At 44.8% G+C, this 18,179-nt stretch overlaps 1 protein-coding gene across 2 annotated transcripts in view; it reads left to right on the forward strand.

The window, feature by feature from the left end:
- Nucleotides 1–18,179, forward strand: part of LOC121614197 (inositol polyphosphate-5-phosphatase A) — a 132,290-nt gene that overhangs the window by 82,987 nt on the left and 31,124 nt on the right. For both annotated transcript variants that reach the window (XM_041948004.1, XM_041948005.1), the window contains 3 exons: nucleotides 1,755–1,807; nucleotides 2,939–3,058; nucleotides 12,492–12,576. In XM_041948004.1, the coding sequence (XP_041803938.1) occupies nucleotides 1,755–1,807; nucleotides 2,939–3,058; nucleotides 12,492–12,576 (258 nt within the window). The remainder of the gene's footprint in view (nucleotides 1–1,754; nucleotides 1,808–2,938; nucleotides 3,059–12,491; nucleotides 12,577–18,179) is intronic.

The following is an 18,179-nucleotide window of genomic DNA, read 5'->3' on the forward strand; positions in this document are numbered from 1 at the left end:
GCTCTTTAAATTAAATCGAGATTAAATGTCTCTGGCTGCAGTCAGAGCTTGTATGGGCACTGAGCAAGTCCACCCCCCCCCACCCCCACCCCCAAACACTCACTCTTCATCTTGTCCCTCCTCATCCTCCTCACTCTCTTTCCTCAACTTTACATCAACAAACATGTGGAGTGTGGTGCACTTTTCTATGCAATATAGTTACTGTGTTGAATATAAATGTACATTTTGTGCACATAAACATATTAGTGTGGTTACTTATCTTAAACACTCGGCCCTTGTTGCCTTTGTTGATCTTCTCGGTATATTCCCGTTCAGTTTGTTTAAAACATATTGCTGTAATTGTTTAAGTGTGAGGTCCATCTGCTATGCTGCAGTGTGACACTCACATCTAATTCCATTTGCCCGATTCAAAGTCACAATATTTGGACAGCGAGTTATAATTGGGCCCATACATCCTGCCGAGGCAGTATGGATTAATTCAAGTATGCTAATGTAATTCAATTTGATACAGTTAATCTCGTACTAATGCAGATTGAAGGATGTGAGACGCAATCAAATACCTCTTAGCCTTTTAATTTGCATCTGAGTTTTTAAAATAAAATTAGTCAATTTGTAATTATGTGACCTGGCCCATAATTAGTTTATTCATCACTGCAGTTAACTCCCCATTAGGAGTATCAGAGAGAGACAGACAGAAAAAGAGAGGCTGAAGGAAAGAGACTTATTTATCTATTCAGAATGAGAACACTCGCAACATCAATTTGTCTCTCATTTAATAACCAGCTTCATGGTGAATCATGTGCTGTTTGAGAAAGATCTTTGGACTTGTGATTGGATAATTAACTCGAGGCTGGTGGGAGCTGATCAAGCAGATGTATACTAGCCGTCCACAGCGTTCACACACTGAGTTCCATGCTGCTGTGCATGTTGTACGACTGTCACCGTAGGTTCTGTATAAAAAAGCCATCCATAAAAAATGTCTCTGCAGTGTTTATCAGACATGTTGCAAAGCACTGACAAAGTTAATCTGTGTGAGGAGAAGAATGTGCACATTTCTGTTAGCTGGCTTTAAATATAAAGGCTTCCTGCTGAGATGAAGAATCTTTACATGTAATTTATGATAGGTGTGTTCCACTGGTTTAGGGCTGCACCTAACATTTATTTACATTATCAATTAAAAAGGGAATTTATTTTCTCAATTTAGCTGTTATTGTTTTGGGGTATAACACGTTAGAAAATAGTGATCCCCACCACAAGTCCAACTTAATGTTATTAAATTGCTAAATTTGACCAACCAGCCAAGACAGAAGAATATTTTATTTATTAACACACAATAAGAAGGAAAGCAGCAAATATTCACAGCTGAGGACCTGGAATTAGGATTGTTTGGCATTTTTGACTGAAAAATGTAATTGATTATGAACATACAGTAGTTGGCAAGCAATTATGTTGTTGATTGTCTAACCTACAGTGGCAGAAGAAGTACTTAGATCCTTTACTTAGTTAAAAGCAGTAGGGCCATGTGTGTATTGATATATTTAAGATATCAAAAGTGAAAGTACTTGTTTTGGATGGAAATTCAGCTCATCTTTATGTTGTGAAAAGAGATTGTGCTCCCACATGATGGACTCTCAATTACTTTATTGTGAAACATTTGACATTATATCCTTCATTTGCCTGCTGATGACAGGCGAGTCCTTCCCTATGTCTAACCCTGCCGTTGTCATGCTAAATTGAGTCTCTGTGTTTTGCAGTGCAAGTGGTCCAGAAAGGGATTCATCAGAACTCGATGGGCCCTGGCTGACTGGTAAGTTTTATTAATAAGTCCCTGCAATGACACATGCCACCTCATCACCTCAGCCCTCCCCTGAGTCATTACTACTGTCTCACGATTAGAGATGAAGATCTAACCATGTCAGTCATGTCTGGCTTTACCCATAAGCCTCAGTGGTTATCATAGACCGCACAGACGGAGAGTGAGCTGCATAGCTGAACCCTCTCTGGACAGTGTGCCACGGAAGCAAGCAGGGATTTGATTAGACGTAATCGCGTTAGTCAAGCAGTTGCATATGACAGATGACAAAAAACATTACATGCAATTGAACCTGTGCGGAATGAATACAAACGCTGGCTTCCAGCGTGCAGAGCAGGGGATCGGGGAGGGAGGGGATGGCTGAGGGGTGGAAGACGGGGATTGTAATCTAATATAAGGCTGACATGAAGAGCTGAAACAGTAAGCATTTAATAGGGGCATGGCGTTTGACAAGAGCGGCAGAGAGAGAGAGAGAGAGCGAGAGAGGCTGGTGAAGAATAGGGAGATCAGATCAGAGATAGAGTAGACAGAGATAGCCAAAGCCATGCATGTATTCATTTGTTCAGGATGTCACTGCAGAATAAAACCTCTTGAGATAAGACCAATTCCTCTGGGTCACCCTGCCTGACACCATGCTAACAAAACAGCCCAGATTGATAGGATCAGCAGGGAGGTGTTCATCACTGTACATTGAGCTGTCTTGCTTTTCCTTGACAGGACTAACTGAAAGAAAGCAGATTACTGTTTGTTCGCAGGGATATCTGCTCTTGTATGTGGCGTTTATTTTATCCCCCTTACAAGGAGTGTTTCATACCATCAGGAAATATCCGATAATGTCTAGAAGTGATGGAAAAGGCTTATTATTGTCTAATTGTTACGCTCTTAATCAAAAGCTCATCTAATGCCTCAATTCACAAATATATCTGGGGATTAATTCTCAACGCATTCAATTATAGGTCAGCCGTAAAGCAATAGTCAATACACGTTTTGTATGCACGAGTTTGATTCCAGACTCTCATTAAAAATACATGCAGTGAGCTTAATGCAGTTGATGAGTAATTTATTTACAGACCAGCAAATGTTCAGTTTGAAGAAGGTCACTCAGACTGTGTTCTTTCATCCCAGTGCCTTTGATCTGGTCAACATCCACCTTTTCCACGATGCTTCCAACTTGGTGGCCTGGGAGAAAAGCCCGTCTGTCTACTCTGGGACCAGGCAGAAGGCGCTGGGCTACGTTCTAGACAGGTACTGTACACACCGGCCAACACCTCTGTTTCTCTCTGTATTCTTGATTAGATCAAGGAACGACGACGTTCTCCAGCCATCATAGTTGTCTTTTTATTTAGATACGACCATAAAGAGGCAAGTTGAAGCCGCCCCCTCGCTGTGGACACACCTGTGTCCACTGTGACTTAGATGTAGCCAGACTTCATCACAGTTTACAGTGTTTCTCTATTCTCTATGAGAATGTCATTTCTTAACTGAGAAGCATTTACTCAAATTCAAATGAGAAATGAGTGTTTCAGGTATGAAGCCTTATACTTAAGATGATTTACATATTATTGCTGTCAAAAGATAAAGACAAATTTAAATATAAAAATTGTTTTTTTACAATGTTTAAAACTATGTGGAAAAATGTAGTAGATACTGTCCACAGTCTGGTCCTGCTCGGCATCGAAAAACCTGTATTGATATTGAAATGGAGGCTTAGAGTGAGACCGAGCAGTGGAGGTACAGCGGAGAAGATTTCAGTCCGAGACCAGCAGGATTACATCTTTCTGTAAAAGTGGGGGTCTTACTCACTACACGGTCTGTGAACTCCCAACTCTTTATCTGTTCTTTTTCTGTCCCTCTCTCTGGCTCCTCCTTACTGTTCAGCATTTTCTTTTTTCTTTTTTTTTCTTTTTTTTGTAGTGTAATCCTACATTCATCTCCGTTTTTGTCCAACTGCTGGTGGGCAAACGGATGCAGCTATTTGTCGATTGGCCACTTGTGACCGAAGTATTTTACAGAGCCTGGTCTGTCCAGTGCAAAATCCTGGTCAGATTGCCGTGATATCAAAATTCTCCAACACAAGGAATGAGTCTGGCGATCGTGACCTCAAACGCTGCCATCAGGTCAAAATTTTCCCTTGAAAAAAACACTTATGTTACGTTGCAGTACGTACAGTTACAAGTATTTTGAAATTAGTTTGATTTACATTTGCAATGGATTATATTGGTCCCCAAAGGCTGCATCCTAATTTGGTCACGGTCATGCTCTCCAGAGGAAAAACCCTTTCTGTTTTGGACGCTCCATGAGCTCAGCTCCCAGGTCTACTTGTCAACTTATGTTCATTCACTTCTGTACTCGATGTGTTATAATACAACAGGCAGACTGCCATTCCATTTGCACATTCGTGCTCCCGAGGGGATCAACTTTTAGAATAATTTTAGCATTTGTAATTGTGCTGGCAAGGCTCTGGGAGTCTTAATAGCACTGATAAAGATTTCTTCTCTCTGGACTGAGTAAAGCCAGCCTCTATACAAACAGGGCAGGCTGTCCATTCATAGGCCACGCTAATGTGATTTATAGGATATCCATTTGCAGCAGAGCAGAATGAGAGAGTGCAACCCCTGCTCCCTACCTGGTCATGCTAACACAGAATAAAAGCCCGGAAGCAGCCTCACAACAGGTGACCTCCCATTCAGACGGCATCAGAATGCACAGCGTGGCTCCCTGCCGCCTCCACTTTGAATAACTACATGCATATATGGATGGCATACATTATCACCAGGCTTTCCGATGTGCATGAATTATGAGGCCCTTTTTAAAGTATTCTCTACGAGGTCATATTTTACCTGTACTTCATTCTTGATTTGATGAAAGAATGGTCTGCCTTTAATGGACAGGGAAGTTGGAGTGTTTAAGAATATGGCAGCTTTTGGATTTTTTATTGCATTGTAACTTACCTGGATTTACTGCCATAAGGGAGTTTCTTTTTAGTGTTTTCACCACACAACCCTGATTTCAAGAAGTTGTTGTTGCTGTGTTAAACAGGAATAAAAATGATGCAAACGAACTGTGTTTATTGACAGCGGTTTTACAAAGTGGTCCCGAGCGTCCCATCCTTGCATGTGAATGACTGAGCCCTTCGAGGACGCTTTTGTTGCCCCTGTCCCCACTTGCTTTAGAAGTGCTGCTAGCATCAGAATAAGCAGATATTTATACGTGAATTTTCACATTCTGTTTCATTGATGATTCACACAGAAAGCAGCGTTTTTTTGGAATATTTGTTTTATTTCCTCGTCTTTCGTTGTCCTTTTTAAGTTGATTAATTTTTAAAGGTTCCCTTCTAAATATACCAAAATAGAGGAATCTCTGGGGTTCAGTTGTGTGGCTGAGGGGGTTGAATAGAAGTTGTGTTGGCTGAGTGGCAGTTTCCACGCTCCCGCTTTATAAATCCCCTTGTGTCGTGAATGGTAACCCTGTTGTTACTTCTGGGCCATATCATTTAAAGCTTCTTTTTTGACAGGGGTGGGGATGAGGGGAAAGTGGTGCGAGGCAAGGTGGTGGTGGGGAGGTCGCTGTATGTTCCGGCAGCCCCGGTATTCCTTGCTAGGGGGTATAGGGGTGGGATAGTGGTGGCATCGCGCCTCAGTCGCTCGCTTTGGGGGAAACCATCGGGTGCAGATCCGGAGCACCGGAGTGAGAAAAAGCTGGCGGTGCAGAGGGAAGGGAGGAGGAGCACAAAGGGTGCTTGGGCTCTGTAAAGGGCAGTGAATAATGGGTTGGTCCTTTCACAGAGGCTGCTAACCTTTTGGCAGCCACCAGCAAACTCCATTCTCCTCTGCCGATCTGGGAGGACAATGTGCCCGGGCCGGGCTTTGAATGAAGCGCTACCACCAACAGTGTTCCCATTCAGCGGCTGGTTGGGAACCATCTTTTTGGCCATTGTCCTAACTCTGACTCCTACCCCCAGAAAGCAGAGCAGGAAAAGGGACAGGGGGAATATCTAAAGCCAAACTCCCCCTCCTTCCCTCTTCTCTCTCCTCTCTCCGTCTCTGAGCTCTAATCTCTCATTGCGGGATGGGAGAGCAGAGGAGGGGGGCTCCCGAACACACCACCAGCTGAGTTCCATGAGGCAGCCGGCACAGGAGCCTGATCACACAGCAGCGCTGGGGACAGAGCTCTCCAGCAGGGCATCAAACTTCAGCCTCCACCTTATCTGGGGCCCAGGCCTCATAATGCAGCTTATGGCCCATTGAGAAGACATCTGATAAGCCTTTTCCTCTGTGGCCCTTTTAACTGCTAAACGGTGTTTATCTCCAAAGTGCTTCAAGGCCTCGGGGGAACAATGCTGAGAAGGAACAGCGTTTAGCCAGCCAGACCTCACTATTGAGTCACATCAAAAAAGCACTGCTCTATAGTCTGCGCTGATGTGTGGGCCACTTCCATGAGAGCAAAGCAAAGCTCTGCTTGAAATGCATCCCCGGCTTGTTTTCCTGTCCTTTGAAACAGCTCATATATGTTCAGGGCTGCATCAAGCATTATTTACCTTGTTGACTCAACTACGCCTTGATGTGGAGAATCATTGTTTTGTAATTATATCAAGGTTTCACAGTTTTGTGCACACAGTGTAAAAAACATTTTAAGAATAATTTAATTAGAACATTTTAATTAAATTTAAGTAATTAATGTTAAAGCATCTGCCTCTAACTGCCATAAAGGAGCAAGATGCTATAAATTTGTATGTAGTAAAAAATTCAGCTGGTTTGCTTGTTTCTGCAGCAGACAGCTGATGTGATGAAAGTGATGCTGAAACCCCTGGCCTCCCTGGAGGATGGAATACATGGCTGCTCAATGAGCCCATGAAATGATAGCATGAGATAAAATCAACAGGTTTTTTTCCCCTCTTCCTTAAAGAAAAAAAAATCCCTTTTGTGTATTGGAGTTTGTTTCTTTTTTTCCAACCCCCTTTCAGAGTGGCTGGTCCGGTTCAGGGGAGAACAGTTTTACATTACAACTGTGAAATCCTGGCATAAAGGCGTCCTTTGTGGCGCGCCATTATTTTCACACAAATATAGTCCATTGTCACAGTGCTGAAGTTAATTTGATCAACATTGGGGACATTTAACTGTTTTGTTCGCTGAAAAGACTTGTTTCATGCTCATTTTCGGGGCATTGAAAAGCAATGATTGGCAGAAAAATAATGTTGCCGTTAACAATTCAAAGCAATTAGTTTCCCATGGGGAGGCAGTGGGCCGCACTGGCCACCACACAGCGACGCTTTGTCATTTTATGGACGGTCATCAGTCAACTGTCAGAGCGTCTCAAAGAGCCCTCCAATCTAAATGTTTCCCTTTAGGCTTTTCCCAGAACAACAGGCTGAAAGAGCAGAGAAAGGCCGGCTAGTTTCCAGCCAATAGACATGTTGAGCTGCAAGAGGGAGGACTGGATAATCACAGGGAGATCCTCCATAAAGCCAGAATGAATTTATTAGTGTGTGTGTGTGTGTGTGTGTGTGTGTGTGTGTGTGTGTGTGTGTGTGTGTGTGTGTGTGTGTGTGTGTGTGTGTGCGCGCGCGTGCGCGCGCGCGTGCATGTGTGTGTGCATGTGTGTGTGCGCGTCTGTGTGTGCGTGTGTGTCCAGATATTATGCTCAGTGTTCATATTTCTCAATGCAACTTCCCCCACTTCCATGTCATACATGTCCGTGTCCAGTGAGTCCGTTTCAAATGACAAGCAGACACATGTTTTGTTCGTCCTCAGTGTGCTTACACCGCAGCAGCCGTACACCAACTGCAGTGTGTGACAGTGTCACTGTTTGGTGTGTGTGCGTGCATGTGACCATGTGGGTGTATGTGGTGTCACTGTGTGACTCTGAACTGCCTTCTCACCCTGGGAGGCCTGCAGGACCAGAGGTTAATCTTCCCCAGTGTCTCTTTGCTCATAGTGAACCTGTTTATTTCTCACACACACACACACACACACACACACACACCCTGAGCTCCAGCAGTCACTCTGAGAGAGGGTGGGGGATACACAGAAATCTCTCTCCAGCACCTGAAAAGAACTTTGAATGTTCCCCTCCCCCCTTTTCCCCCTTTTTATAGATCGTCTCGGGCCATTGAGAGATGTTTGTCGGGTACAGCTTCGCCACCAGTCCGTCTCAACTCTGGATATCAGCTGTTCTTTTTGACTTTTTTTGACCGTGCAGACAAGCAAAATTGACATGAAATCCCGATGTTGGCCAGAAAATGAAAACAACCCGTGAGATGTCAATACTCTACTGATCATCTAATACTGCATATCCATTACATACACTGTAGATGGTGGTAAGAGTTCATGCAATTACATTTTCCACCTGTAGCTTATCCTCACAGTTTCTGTTCATTAGTGTTGCCACAAAGCCAAAACTGCTTAAGAGTTTTACATCTACTGTATGAAGCTAGATTCAGTAATACAGTAACAACCAACACAAAGCAGTGTCTTCTAAGAGCATGTGGGCAGAGTTTGGTGCTGGTTTGCTGATCATCTTTGTCTTTTCATGTAGTTCTGGTAATCCAGTCTTGAGTACAGGTGGTCTGAAATTACAGAAATGACACACTCCCACTTAGACACATTTCCAAGGAGTGAAGATTCACAGATTCAGATCTGCTCCTCACTTTATGTCAACATGTCAGCTCCACCTTTACTCGAAGGCATCTTCCACATCTTGAGTTGGAGTTGACAGTGCTGTTGGCTCAAGCTGACTTATCTGTTAACCTCTGTGTGACCGCAGCAGCATCCTTGCACCCCCCCCCACCCCACCCCCGCCGCCCTATCTTTCCTGCATGGTGTTTCTTGGTGGGCTGGGCGTCACTGAGGGGCTGGGGCGCTAACAGGGGGACGAGGGGAAGGCTGTCCCGCGGTGTCAGAGGTCCTGTCAGCGGCCACCCCTGGCCTATTCAGAAAGACGTCACCCAGCACATTCTTCACAATGTTAACATTCTCCCGAATTCTCAACATTTACTTACAATGGATGACTGCGCTCAGCCCAGCTATTGTGTGCAAAGTCGAATCTGAACGGCCAACTTATGGTAAGTCATCGTGTCAATATAATCATGACATGGCCCCCCGTTGCACCCTCATAATCCTATATAGACTGTCTATTATGGCTCAGTTTAGCTGTCAATCACGGCGTGTAATCTGCCGAGGAGTCAGTGAGGGATTGAGGCTGCGGCGAAGGGAAAGGATTTATAAGCAGGCAGGTGTTGTATGTGTTATTTTGGTGCACATGAGCGTTATCTGGGAGACTGTCCGGATTTTCAGAGTCCTTGGCACAGATTTTTTTTTTCCATGTTTGTTGTTGACTCGGTGTGTTTGTGTGTGAGAGAAATAGTGCGATCAGAATGAGAGAATGTGCTGCGGTTGCTTTGTGCTGGTGGTTTAAGGAGCCTGGGAGCAGAGTTGGGGGCCATGTTATAAATTAGCGTCTGACCCCTGTCTTTGTGCGGCCCGGAGGAAGGCCCGAGGAAGGCCCCAGCCCAAACCTCAGTGAGAACGGCCCTTGTGAAGAGGCTCTTTCAGGGGTGTCACTGCGCGATGAATTGGCCAGGAGAAGCATGTTTATAGACTGTGTAAAGGAGTGCGTCTTTGTGGGAGAATGTCACTGACACTGTTACAGTTTGCTTGAATGAACTGTGATGACGAGGCTAATGGGGCCCCCGCTGAGGGTGAGGGTCAGCGAGGGGGGCCCCCCCCCCAAGCTCGGGACCCCCCACCCTCAGGCGCCTTTCACGCCCAGTAGCTGTAGCTAATGTTGCAATTCTTCGTTCCCCCCACAAAGGCCAAGAGAAAAGTCAACTTTCACACCAGCGGGTCACCATGAGTGCTTTAGGAAATGATCGTGTAAACAGAGCGTTACCTTCTGACCTGTGGCTGATACCTTGGAGCAGCAGACAAAACAGCCAGGCTGCGTATTAGACATGGCTGTTAGAGGGATAAAGCTACAGGACACAGAGGAGGAAGACCTCCAGGCTCTGGAGAAACACTCTTACACTCTTGCTGTCTATCTCCGTGTCTCACTTTTCATTCGCTCTTTTGTCTTTGAGGAGACTTCCTCACTCTTCCCTTCCTCTCATTCATCTTTTGACCCATCCTCTTATCTTTTTTTGCACTTTATGTTTTTTGTGCCGTTGTCTGAGCTGCACATGTGCAGATCACCGACCGAAGCAAAGTAAAACCGAGCTTCATTTACCTTTGCGTATGTTGCTCGCTCACAGCAGCAGATGTGGTAAATTGTCTATTAGCACAAAGAATACACGAGTTCCCACGCCTGTAACAACTGCATTGACGCCTGTGTACAGCCATTTTACTGCCCTCCATTCAAGCCAATGGGATAAACTGGCCACTAACCCTGTTTGAATAGAGCTGAGTCTCTTAGCACCGGGATGTAAAGTCGTCAATCACACGCGTCCCAGCTTGAGCGTATAAGTGAGCCACAGCAAACATATACAGTATAGTCCGCATATACTTTTGCATGTGATCACCAGTGTTTCTTCATGAAGTGTTCAGTTCAGAATCTTGTCCACAGTGATGCACAGTGAGGAATTGTGTGGATGTTGTTTTGTCTTAAGCTGCGATGAAGGCTTATGATGCCAATACCTTAAGGAAAATCCCATTTCAACGTTCCTTCGTTCGCGAGGGTCTGCATGACATGTGTCACATCAGCCACAAGTGTCCATATGCACAACCACAACACTTGCCTGTGTGGAGTCTATCAAGGCACATCTTGCACACGTAACCCAAGCATCTCATTATTTGTATTTGGTCCCACCTCTTTAGTCTGTTACTGCAAGCTGATGATACCTCCATCAAGGAAAGAATGAAGCAGATGTGAAGATATGAACTTCTAGATGCCGTTCTCATCTTTCTGTTGACCCATCTTGAAAATCCTATGGGGCACAGAGATGATCTAGTTCCTGTTTAATATAATGGGATGTCAACGTTACATACTCTCTATTTAATATAATAGCTGTGTTCCCCGCCTCCTTACTCCAGTCACCTTCGCCTCCCTGCCATTCCCTGTCCCTGCCTCGTAGAGAAGAAGTGGCTATGCTTTACGACAGCCGCCCAGAGCCGAGACCCACCACTAAGAAGAGGCTTCTCCTCTCTTTACAGCCCCATAAATATATTGTTATCTGGGCCTGGGAAGTCCACGGCGAGATTTATCCGCACGGTTAGTGGAGATAGCGAGCCAAGCATCCTGAATCATTAATTACACAAGAGGCTGCGCTACGTCCACCTTAATTTCCTATCTCTGCTCTGTAGAGAGCCACTTTTAAGTAGGTGATGAGGCATAGGAGTTAATTATATGTCGCTTAGGTGCGTTTTTTTTTTTTTTTTTAATAAGCACTGGGATGCTTTTGCTGTGGCGAGGTTCTGGAGATCTGGAAGTTGTCCATGCCAGAGAGGGTCTATACTCTATGAATCCTCTGATATCATACTCTTACTTTAAAAAGCAATGCATGCATGCAGTGCATTAAAAACACTAAAATGTGGAAACCATCAGAGTCGCTTGAGTTATACTCGCTGAAGCAGAGCCTGTGGCAGCATGGGTGGATGGATGTGCAAGTTTGTTTCTCACTCACAGCCTAAACCCATACGCCCACAAACTAATCTACAGAGTCAGTTGATGTTATCTTTCTCTGAGGCAGCTGCCACCGGGTCACCGCTGGTTACGGCACCGACATGGAGAATATCTTCCAGATTCATCTCCTCAGGCTTGGGCCTGGTTCAGTCTGCCTTTGATTAATTCAGTTAAGTGAATTTGCTTTGCCATCAAAGCAGATCATCAAAGGAAATTATCAAGATTTATTGATTTAATTGTGGTGTCAGCTGAGAATGAACAGTTTGTACTGAAGGCATATTTACTTGGACCGCTGGCATGCATTCAGATACACGCAGAGCAGATAAATCCCAGAGGAGGATGGTGTGGTCTCTGAGCTGCTTCAAGCTCTCATTGATTTAGTAAGTAAGTAAATAGTTGCACATGTTTCACACAGGAAGTTTCAAACACGTTGAACATATTGCTGGACATGCATAATATGTGGTTTCCAGAAGGCAAATACAGTAATATTAGGATAATATAGTTGGGACATGTGTGTTTCAGGTTTTAATCTCAGTCATTGCACATCATTTGTCCAGAATGGGTTGTTTTTTTTCGAAAAGCAAGCTGTTTAGCCACCTGTATGACCCTCCTCACTCATACATCCTCATCTCCTGTTTTTCTTGAAAATGTGCATTTCAGATTCCATGTTTCTAAAATTCTCTCCTATCTGCCCCATCCTTGTGTGGTCTGTGATAGATCACGAACGCTGTAAAAACTCATGGACCAAAACATTGTGTGAGGAAAATATGTCATAAAGCATTTAAAAGAAGAAAGTCTCTGCCCTGTAAAGGTGAACATGTCCTAATCAGAGTGCTCAGACCACCAGGTGGTGCTGTGACCCTCAAGAACTAAATAGCCTGAGGTCAGGGGAATCATTAAATGACAGCTTGAAAAGTCAACCCGTGGTGACGCTTGTCATGATCGTGGTTTTCAGGATCTTTACTGCTATTTACAGTGTATGTTTATTATGAGCTGATTTTCAGCTCTGAGGTTTCCATGGTGGCTCAAAACATTCTCACTGACGACCGGTTGTAATGTTTTTCAGGATCACGGACCAGCGGTATGAGAGGATGCCATATTTTGTCTTTGGGGACTTTAACTTCAGGCTGGACTCGAAGCAGGTTATTGAGGTGAGTGTTTTTCTATTACACCTGACAAATTAGTGACGGAAGGCTAATTGTATAGATTATCCGTGCGAAGTTTATGCACAACTGCTCATATACTATAAACATATGCGGTTAAGTACAGTAATATAAAGTGTGTGCGTGCCTGTGTTTGTGTGTATTAGAGAGAGACTGCAATATAGTAAAAGTGGTTTTAGTAGCCCACTGTCTCTTTAGAGTTATGACTCATTAAACGCTTCACTGTTGCTGGCCCAGCTGTGTTTGCCAACTGAGCCTCCAAGTGCATTGTTATGTTGTGGTGCCATTCACTGCTCTTTCTCTCTCCCTTCCTCTCCTGCGCCCTCCCTCCCCTCTTTCTTCCTCCTCCCCTCCTTTTCTTGGTGCAAATGAGGCCGGCGAGAGCCAAGGTAGTGCAGTCATTCAGCATTCTCCGTGAGGAGATGGGGGGCTTAGCGGCATAACAAGTCATAAAGGCCCACCGCAGACAGTGGCGTCCTGTGATAACAGAGTGGGAGAGCCACTTGTTGGCCGATCCTCTCCCTCCTCTCTGGCACAATGGCCCTCGAATCAGTGGGCCTGTTCAAGGTGTGGGCATTGTTCACTCCGACCAGAACCCCATTCAGGGGAGAAGGGAAGAGGAGGGAAGGCTTTCTGAATGGAGGGGTTTTGCTCAAATGACTTAGGAAGGACTTCACTCTGTGTGGCGCGCAAGAAGAAACCTTTAGTTTAGTCATCCAGCCACTAGGGGGGCAGTAAATCACCAACCGCTCCAGAATGGCCTGCTAAATGGGATCAGCAATCTATCAGGGGCATTGATTGATTGCCTCAAAGTTTGTGCAGGACATTTGATTTTGGATGCGTAATTGGGTCACATTAACCGCCTGATCATGTGAACATGCAGATCGCTTTGGAGATAATAAATCCAAGTCCACAACAGCAGATGTGCAAACACTGAGGCTATTCATGAGGAAACTTTCGCAATTGAACGTCACCTGACACACATTTAGCTCTCCACACAGATTTTATATCATCACATCATATGATAGGACGTTTCATATCTTGTCAGCATTTTTGTGATAGAAAACCGTGTGTTCTGCAAATTATACTTATATTATAATGTTGCTTGTTTTATAAGAACGGTCTGACAGGCAGCATGGATGCATTTATCTGAAAGGAAAGCATCTTATCAAACAGAGTCAGATGAGATGGTTTAGAGCCTGTCTGTGTTTCTCCTGTAAAGCTAATCTAGATAACTCTCTCCTCATGTTTCCTGTCTTGTCTCTGCTGCTCTGTGGTGGGTAAGCACTCACCCTCTCCGTGTCTCTACCACTCTGAAATGCTGTTTGAGTGCAGGAGGGGTCGTGACCCCTTTTCCAGGGATGTGTTAGGCTTGCATCGGTGTGTGTCCATCTCTGCCCCCTCTCCCCTCCACACGGCTCCTTTCTTATGCACCTTGGCCCCCATTCACATACACATTCGGCTACACACACACACACACACACCAACCAATTTGTTAGGCAAAATGAATCTGATTGATTCACCCCATTATAAGGGGTGTGGCAGCAATGCAGGGGGGCCTTTTAGACTTCCCCTGAGGAAGTTAGAGCTGTTGGCTGGCGCATAAACCACACACACACACACACACACATAGACATTTTCCCTCCCGCTTAATGAGGGGTCCTCAAACATACCGAGCGTTTAATGGGGACAACAGAAAAGGGTGATGATGTCATCTGAGTGAAATGCATCGTTGGAGGGGCAGCACTGCTTCGTATAAACCCGTCCTGTGCAGTGGTCAACCTGCCCGATTTAACAGTGACCTGTGCGTCAGCGGCGGAGAGAGCTGTGATATCACCAATAAACAAATGGGTTGCAACCTTAGCACGGGATGTAACTCACAGCCGGGAGGCTGTTTCAAGCCCTTTAATGACAATTAATGTCAACAGGACAATTAGTGCACATCCACTGAAGTGCTTAACTGTAGATGGGCCGTTGGTGGATCGATCGTCCATACTTATCCGAAGATTGATTCAGACACGGAGAGGCCGGCTCTCACCCTCGCTGTCTGAGACTCTGATGTTTGTGCTTTCTCACTCTTCTCTCTCCCCTTTTAAATGGATGGGAAAGGACCCAAAAAGCTGTGTAGATGAATGGAATTTTTGCTGCGCTGAGTGAATGAAATAATCGCAAAATGAAGCTACCTGCCTTTTAATTTGTTGAACACCAGGGACAACCTTCAAGCACCCGTGGGGATCACTAGGCCCACTTTGGGGGTCACTGGATCAGAAAATACTCCAGTACATTTCTCTACAGTTGCACGCTACACCACTTCTCTCTTCTTCTCTGTCTCTGGTCCATTGTGGGTGACTAGACTGTGGACAACCACTAGCCACTCCCCTGTCACCCATCCTGCCTTGTGGGTGGGTGGATGGGACAGGGGTTATTTTAGGATGTATCCATGTGTGTACAGAAAAGGAGGTGGGTTTGGAAGGGGGCGGGTTTGTTATTGTCACAGGGGAAATTCCAGGTGGCAAATTCCTGGCATGCTTGCGCGGCAGGATCAGTAACCAAAGGCCTGCGGCAGCCCCCTTCTGCCCGATCCGGGCAACCCCATTAATTGTGTCCGACAGAGGGAATTGGTTTCAATTGACCCCCATTCAGCAGCCCTTTGACTGGCAGACAAAGGACACAGCCACGTGGAGACTAATGCTAGGGCTGAGCAGCCTGGAGGTGGTCCCAGTCCCCGCCAACCTTCTCTCTCCTCTCCCATGGGTCTGATCATGCTTTGGCTTGATCATGCTTTGCATCGGTGCTGATAAAACAGAAAACCGCAAAGGAATGGTTTTGAAGATTTGGTCTGGCGGGTCAGATGCTTCACAGTCCACTTGTTGATGTGCTGCCTGCGATTTTCTGCGACTGGAGAGCTGTAGCAATAAAAGACACCCCAAAACCTACCTACCTACTTGAGACCCGATTCTCAAGTTTTCAAGGTGGGCCCAAACACCTCCAGACAGTTGGCATCCCAAAGTCTGACTGGACAGGGTTTGTCTGTCGTTTTCTTTGGTCACTTTATTAGATAAAATAAGTTAATCCTTTATTAATCCCACAGCAGGGACATTTACAGAAGTGTTACAGAAGCAAAGAGGATCCTGCACTAGCAAGAAGCTAGTTAAAAATACTATACATGAAATACAATGTTTGCATTACATTTACTGTTTCATAATCATCTTTATAGTCAAAAAGAATTCCATGTAAGTGAAGATATAATACAAGTCAGTGTTAAAAGGCTGAGGGGTTTGGGATCCTGCAGGCCTCATCACAAATGTTCAGGACAAATGTTAACATGATGAAGATGGATGCGGGCAGCGAGCAGTACGTTTGGTGCGGGACGATGTTTTAAGCATAAATTTAAGGGGTTGTTTTTATCGATCTCAATCACACATGTGAATCCATTTCCTTCCAGTAAACTAAACTGTATGCCTCAATCAACAGAAAGACGCTCCACTTTCCTTGATCTCTTCTCTCTCACCCACTTCCATTCTGTCCTTTTGTTGGTCTCTCTTTTAAGACTTAAGCTTTGTTTTGTAAAGTAACAATGTCACCGCTGCTCTGAAGTGTGACCCTGCAGCATCTGGTTTGTAGCTGCTACAATAGCATTAACATTTCTTCATTTATTAACCTTTGTATACACTTTTGTTCCCCACTGCCTCAAGCGAAAGCTGTCTTGAGGTGAACTTAAATCAGTGCAACTGGACAGATGTACAGTAGACGTCATTGTTGCAGGTGTAAGTGATCAGAATCAGTGGCAGCAAGCAGGAGTTAGACAGTGAATCTGTTGAATGGCCAGAAATCCTGCTGGATCAGACAGGTGATCTAAGAAATAGCGCCACACGAACACTATCATGTTTATAGTCAAAATAAGCCCCCTAATAAAGCCCCTAAAAAAAAAATCTTATTATTGAAGCCCATGTTCAGCCTTTCAGACTGAGGATGAGCAGTGTCACCCCCCAGGCTGGGAGCTTAGTCATGATGCCCGGTCACATAGCCCTTGTTGACCCACTGACATGCACAGCAAACACAGGATTTTTGGTTTCATGCTTCAGTCAGAAGGTGGTATAAGGTGTATAGCGGTGTGTGTGAGAGAGTGTGTGCGCGTGCCTAGAGGTGGCCGGTGGCCGTGAATCAGCGGTGTCGATGACAGGCTCAGGGCGCCGTGCCTGGACTCCTAGTATATTTAAAATCCCTCCTAATTAAACTTAATAGAATGTAAATTTAATATCTGCAGAGATTGTATGCTGCTGGCCGGCCCGCTCCAATTTAAGGATTGATAGAGGCCAGCAGGAAGGTTAATTGCTGACTTGATCTACTGTCCCTGTGACACGGTGTGGGGCTGTTTTAATTGGGCCTGATCTGCTGCTATGGACAGATTTCATTAGGCTAGCTGGCCTCTCACGGACCGAGAGAGGTTTGGATTAGCACCCCCTGTCTGCGTCTGCAGGAAGTGCAGAGGGCCGGCCCAGGCATCAATCTTCCTTCCTTTGTCCTGTGTCCTTTCTCTCGCTTGAGCAGCATGAAATTAAAGGTGGGGCCCTGGACTAGCCCTACTCCTAATGAATGCTGTAAAATGCTCAGTAATGACAGGCCAGCATGATAGATCATTCATTTTTCACACTCTGGAGTTACTCAATGCACACACTCATGACAGCACAGACAGAAAGACATTTAAGATGAATTACGTCATGAATGCCATCTTTTCTTTATTTGTGTGTGGTGCTGCATGTATGTGCAAGCTTTTATACGTAAAGGTCTGAGAGCATTGTTCTGTACATTTCAGATCCTCTATTTATGCTAAATTTGCACCGTAATTTGCCTCAATAATTTGATATTTATACTGCAGGTTTCACAGCTGTAAGTAGTGGAAGGAAACACTAAATATGTTGTCTGTACATGTCACCTGCAGTCTTTGCGTTGGCCCTCTAGTTGAAACCAACAAGCGTTCATTACATAGTCGATGGCCACTGTCCTGGCTGCTGAACCCAGTCTTGATAAATAATATGCACCAGTAAAGGGTAAACAATTTTCCCTTTTTAGCCCTACTTTGACTAGCATGTGTGTATCTGGCCAGCAATAAATCAAAAGGCGGCCAGTGTAATTAAGTGTACACTACATTAGTCAGGCTAATTAATTTTGGGGGCCATCCATCCATTAACCAGCGGGCCAGCACTGATTGGGCCTCTGTTCTGTGGAACCCCTGACACTAGGGACTACGACCCTCCTTGGCTGCCTTCACTTTCCCAGACACACGCTTGCATTTAAACTGAGAGCCACAGATGTGCATGTAGGTATATGTATACATATCCCAGCTCGCATGTGCTTAATCAGATTTTGACTAAAAAGGGAAGCTTGTTTCAATAAATTTGACAGTTTTATGTCTTAATTCTTCAGGACAGTGTTGTAATAATGTTCCATTCTCCATCTTTCCGTAATTTATTGTTGAATAAAGTATTATAAAGCAAGGCTCTACTTACTGAGAGCAGTTGTATTTTGCTGTTTTATGACTGGACCAAATTGTATTGACAAATCCTGTGCATAGTTTGTTGTAGCTTACT

The sequence above is a fragment of the Chelmon rostratus genome, chromosome 11 (assembly GCF_017976325.1).
Source record: "Chelmon rostratus isolate fCheRos1 chromosome 11, fCheRos1.pri, whole genome shotgun sequence".
NCBI lineage: Eukaryota > Metazoa > Chordata > Actinopteri > Chaetodontiformes > Chaetodontidae > Chelmon > Chelmon rostratus.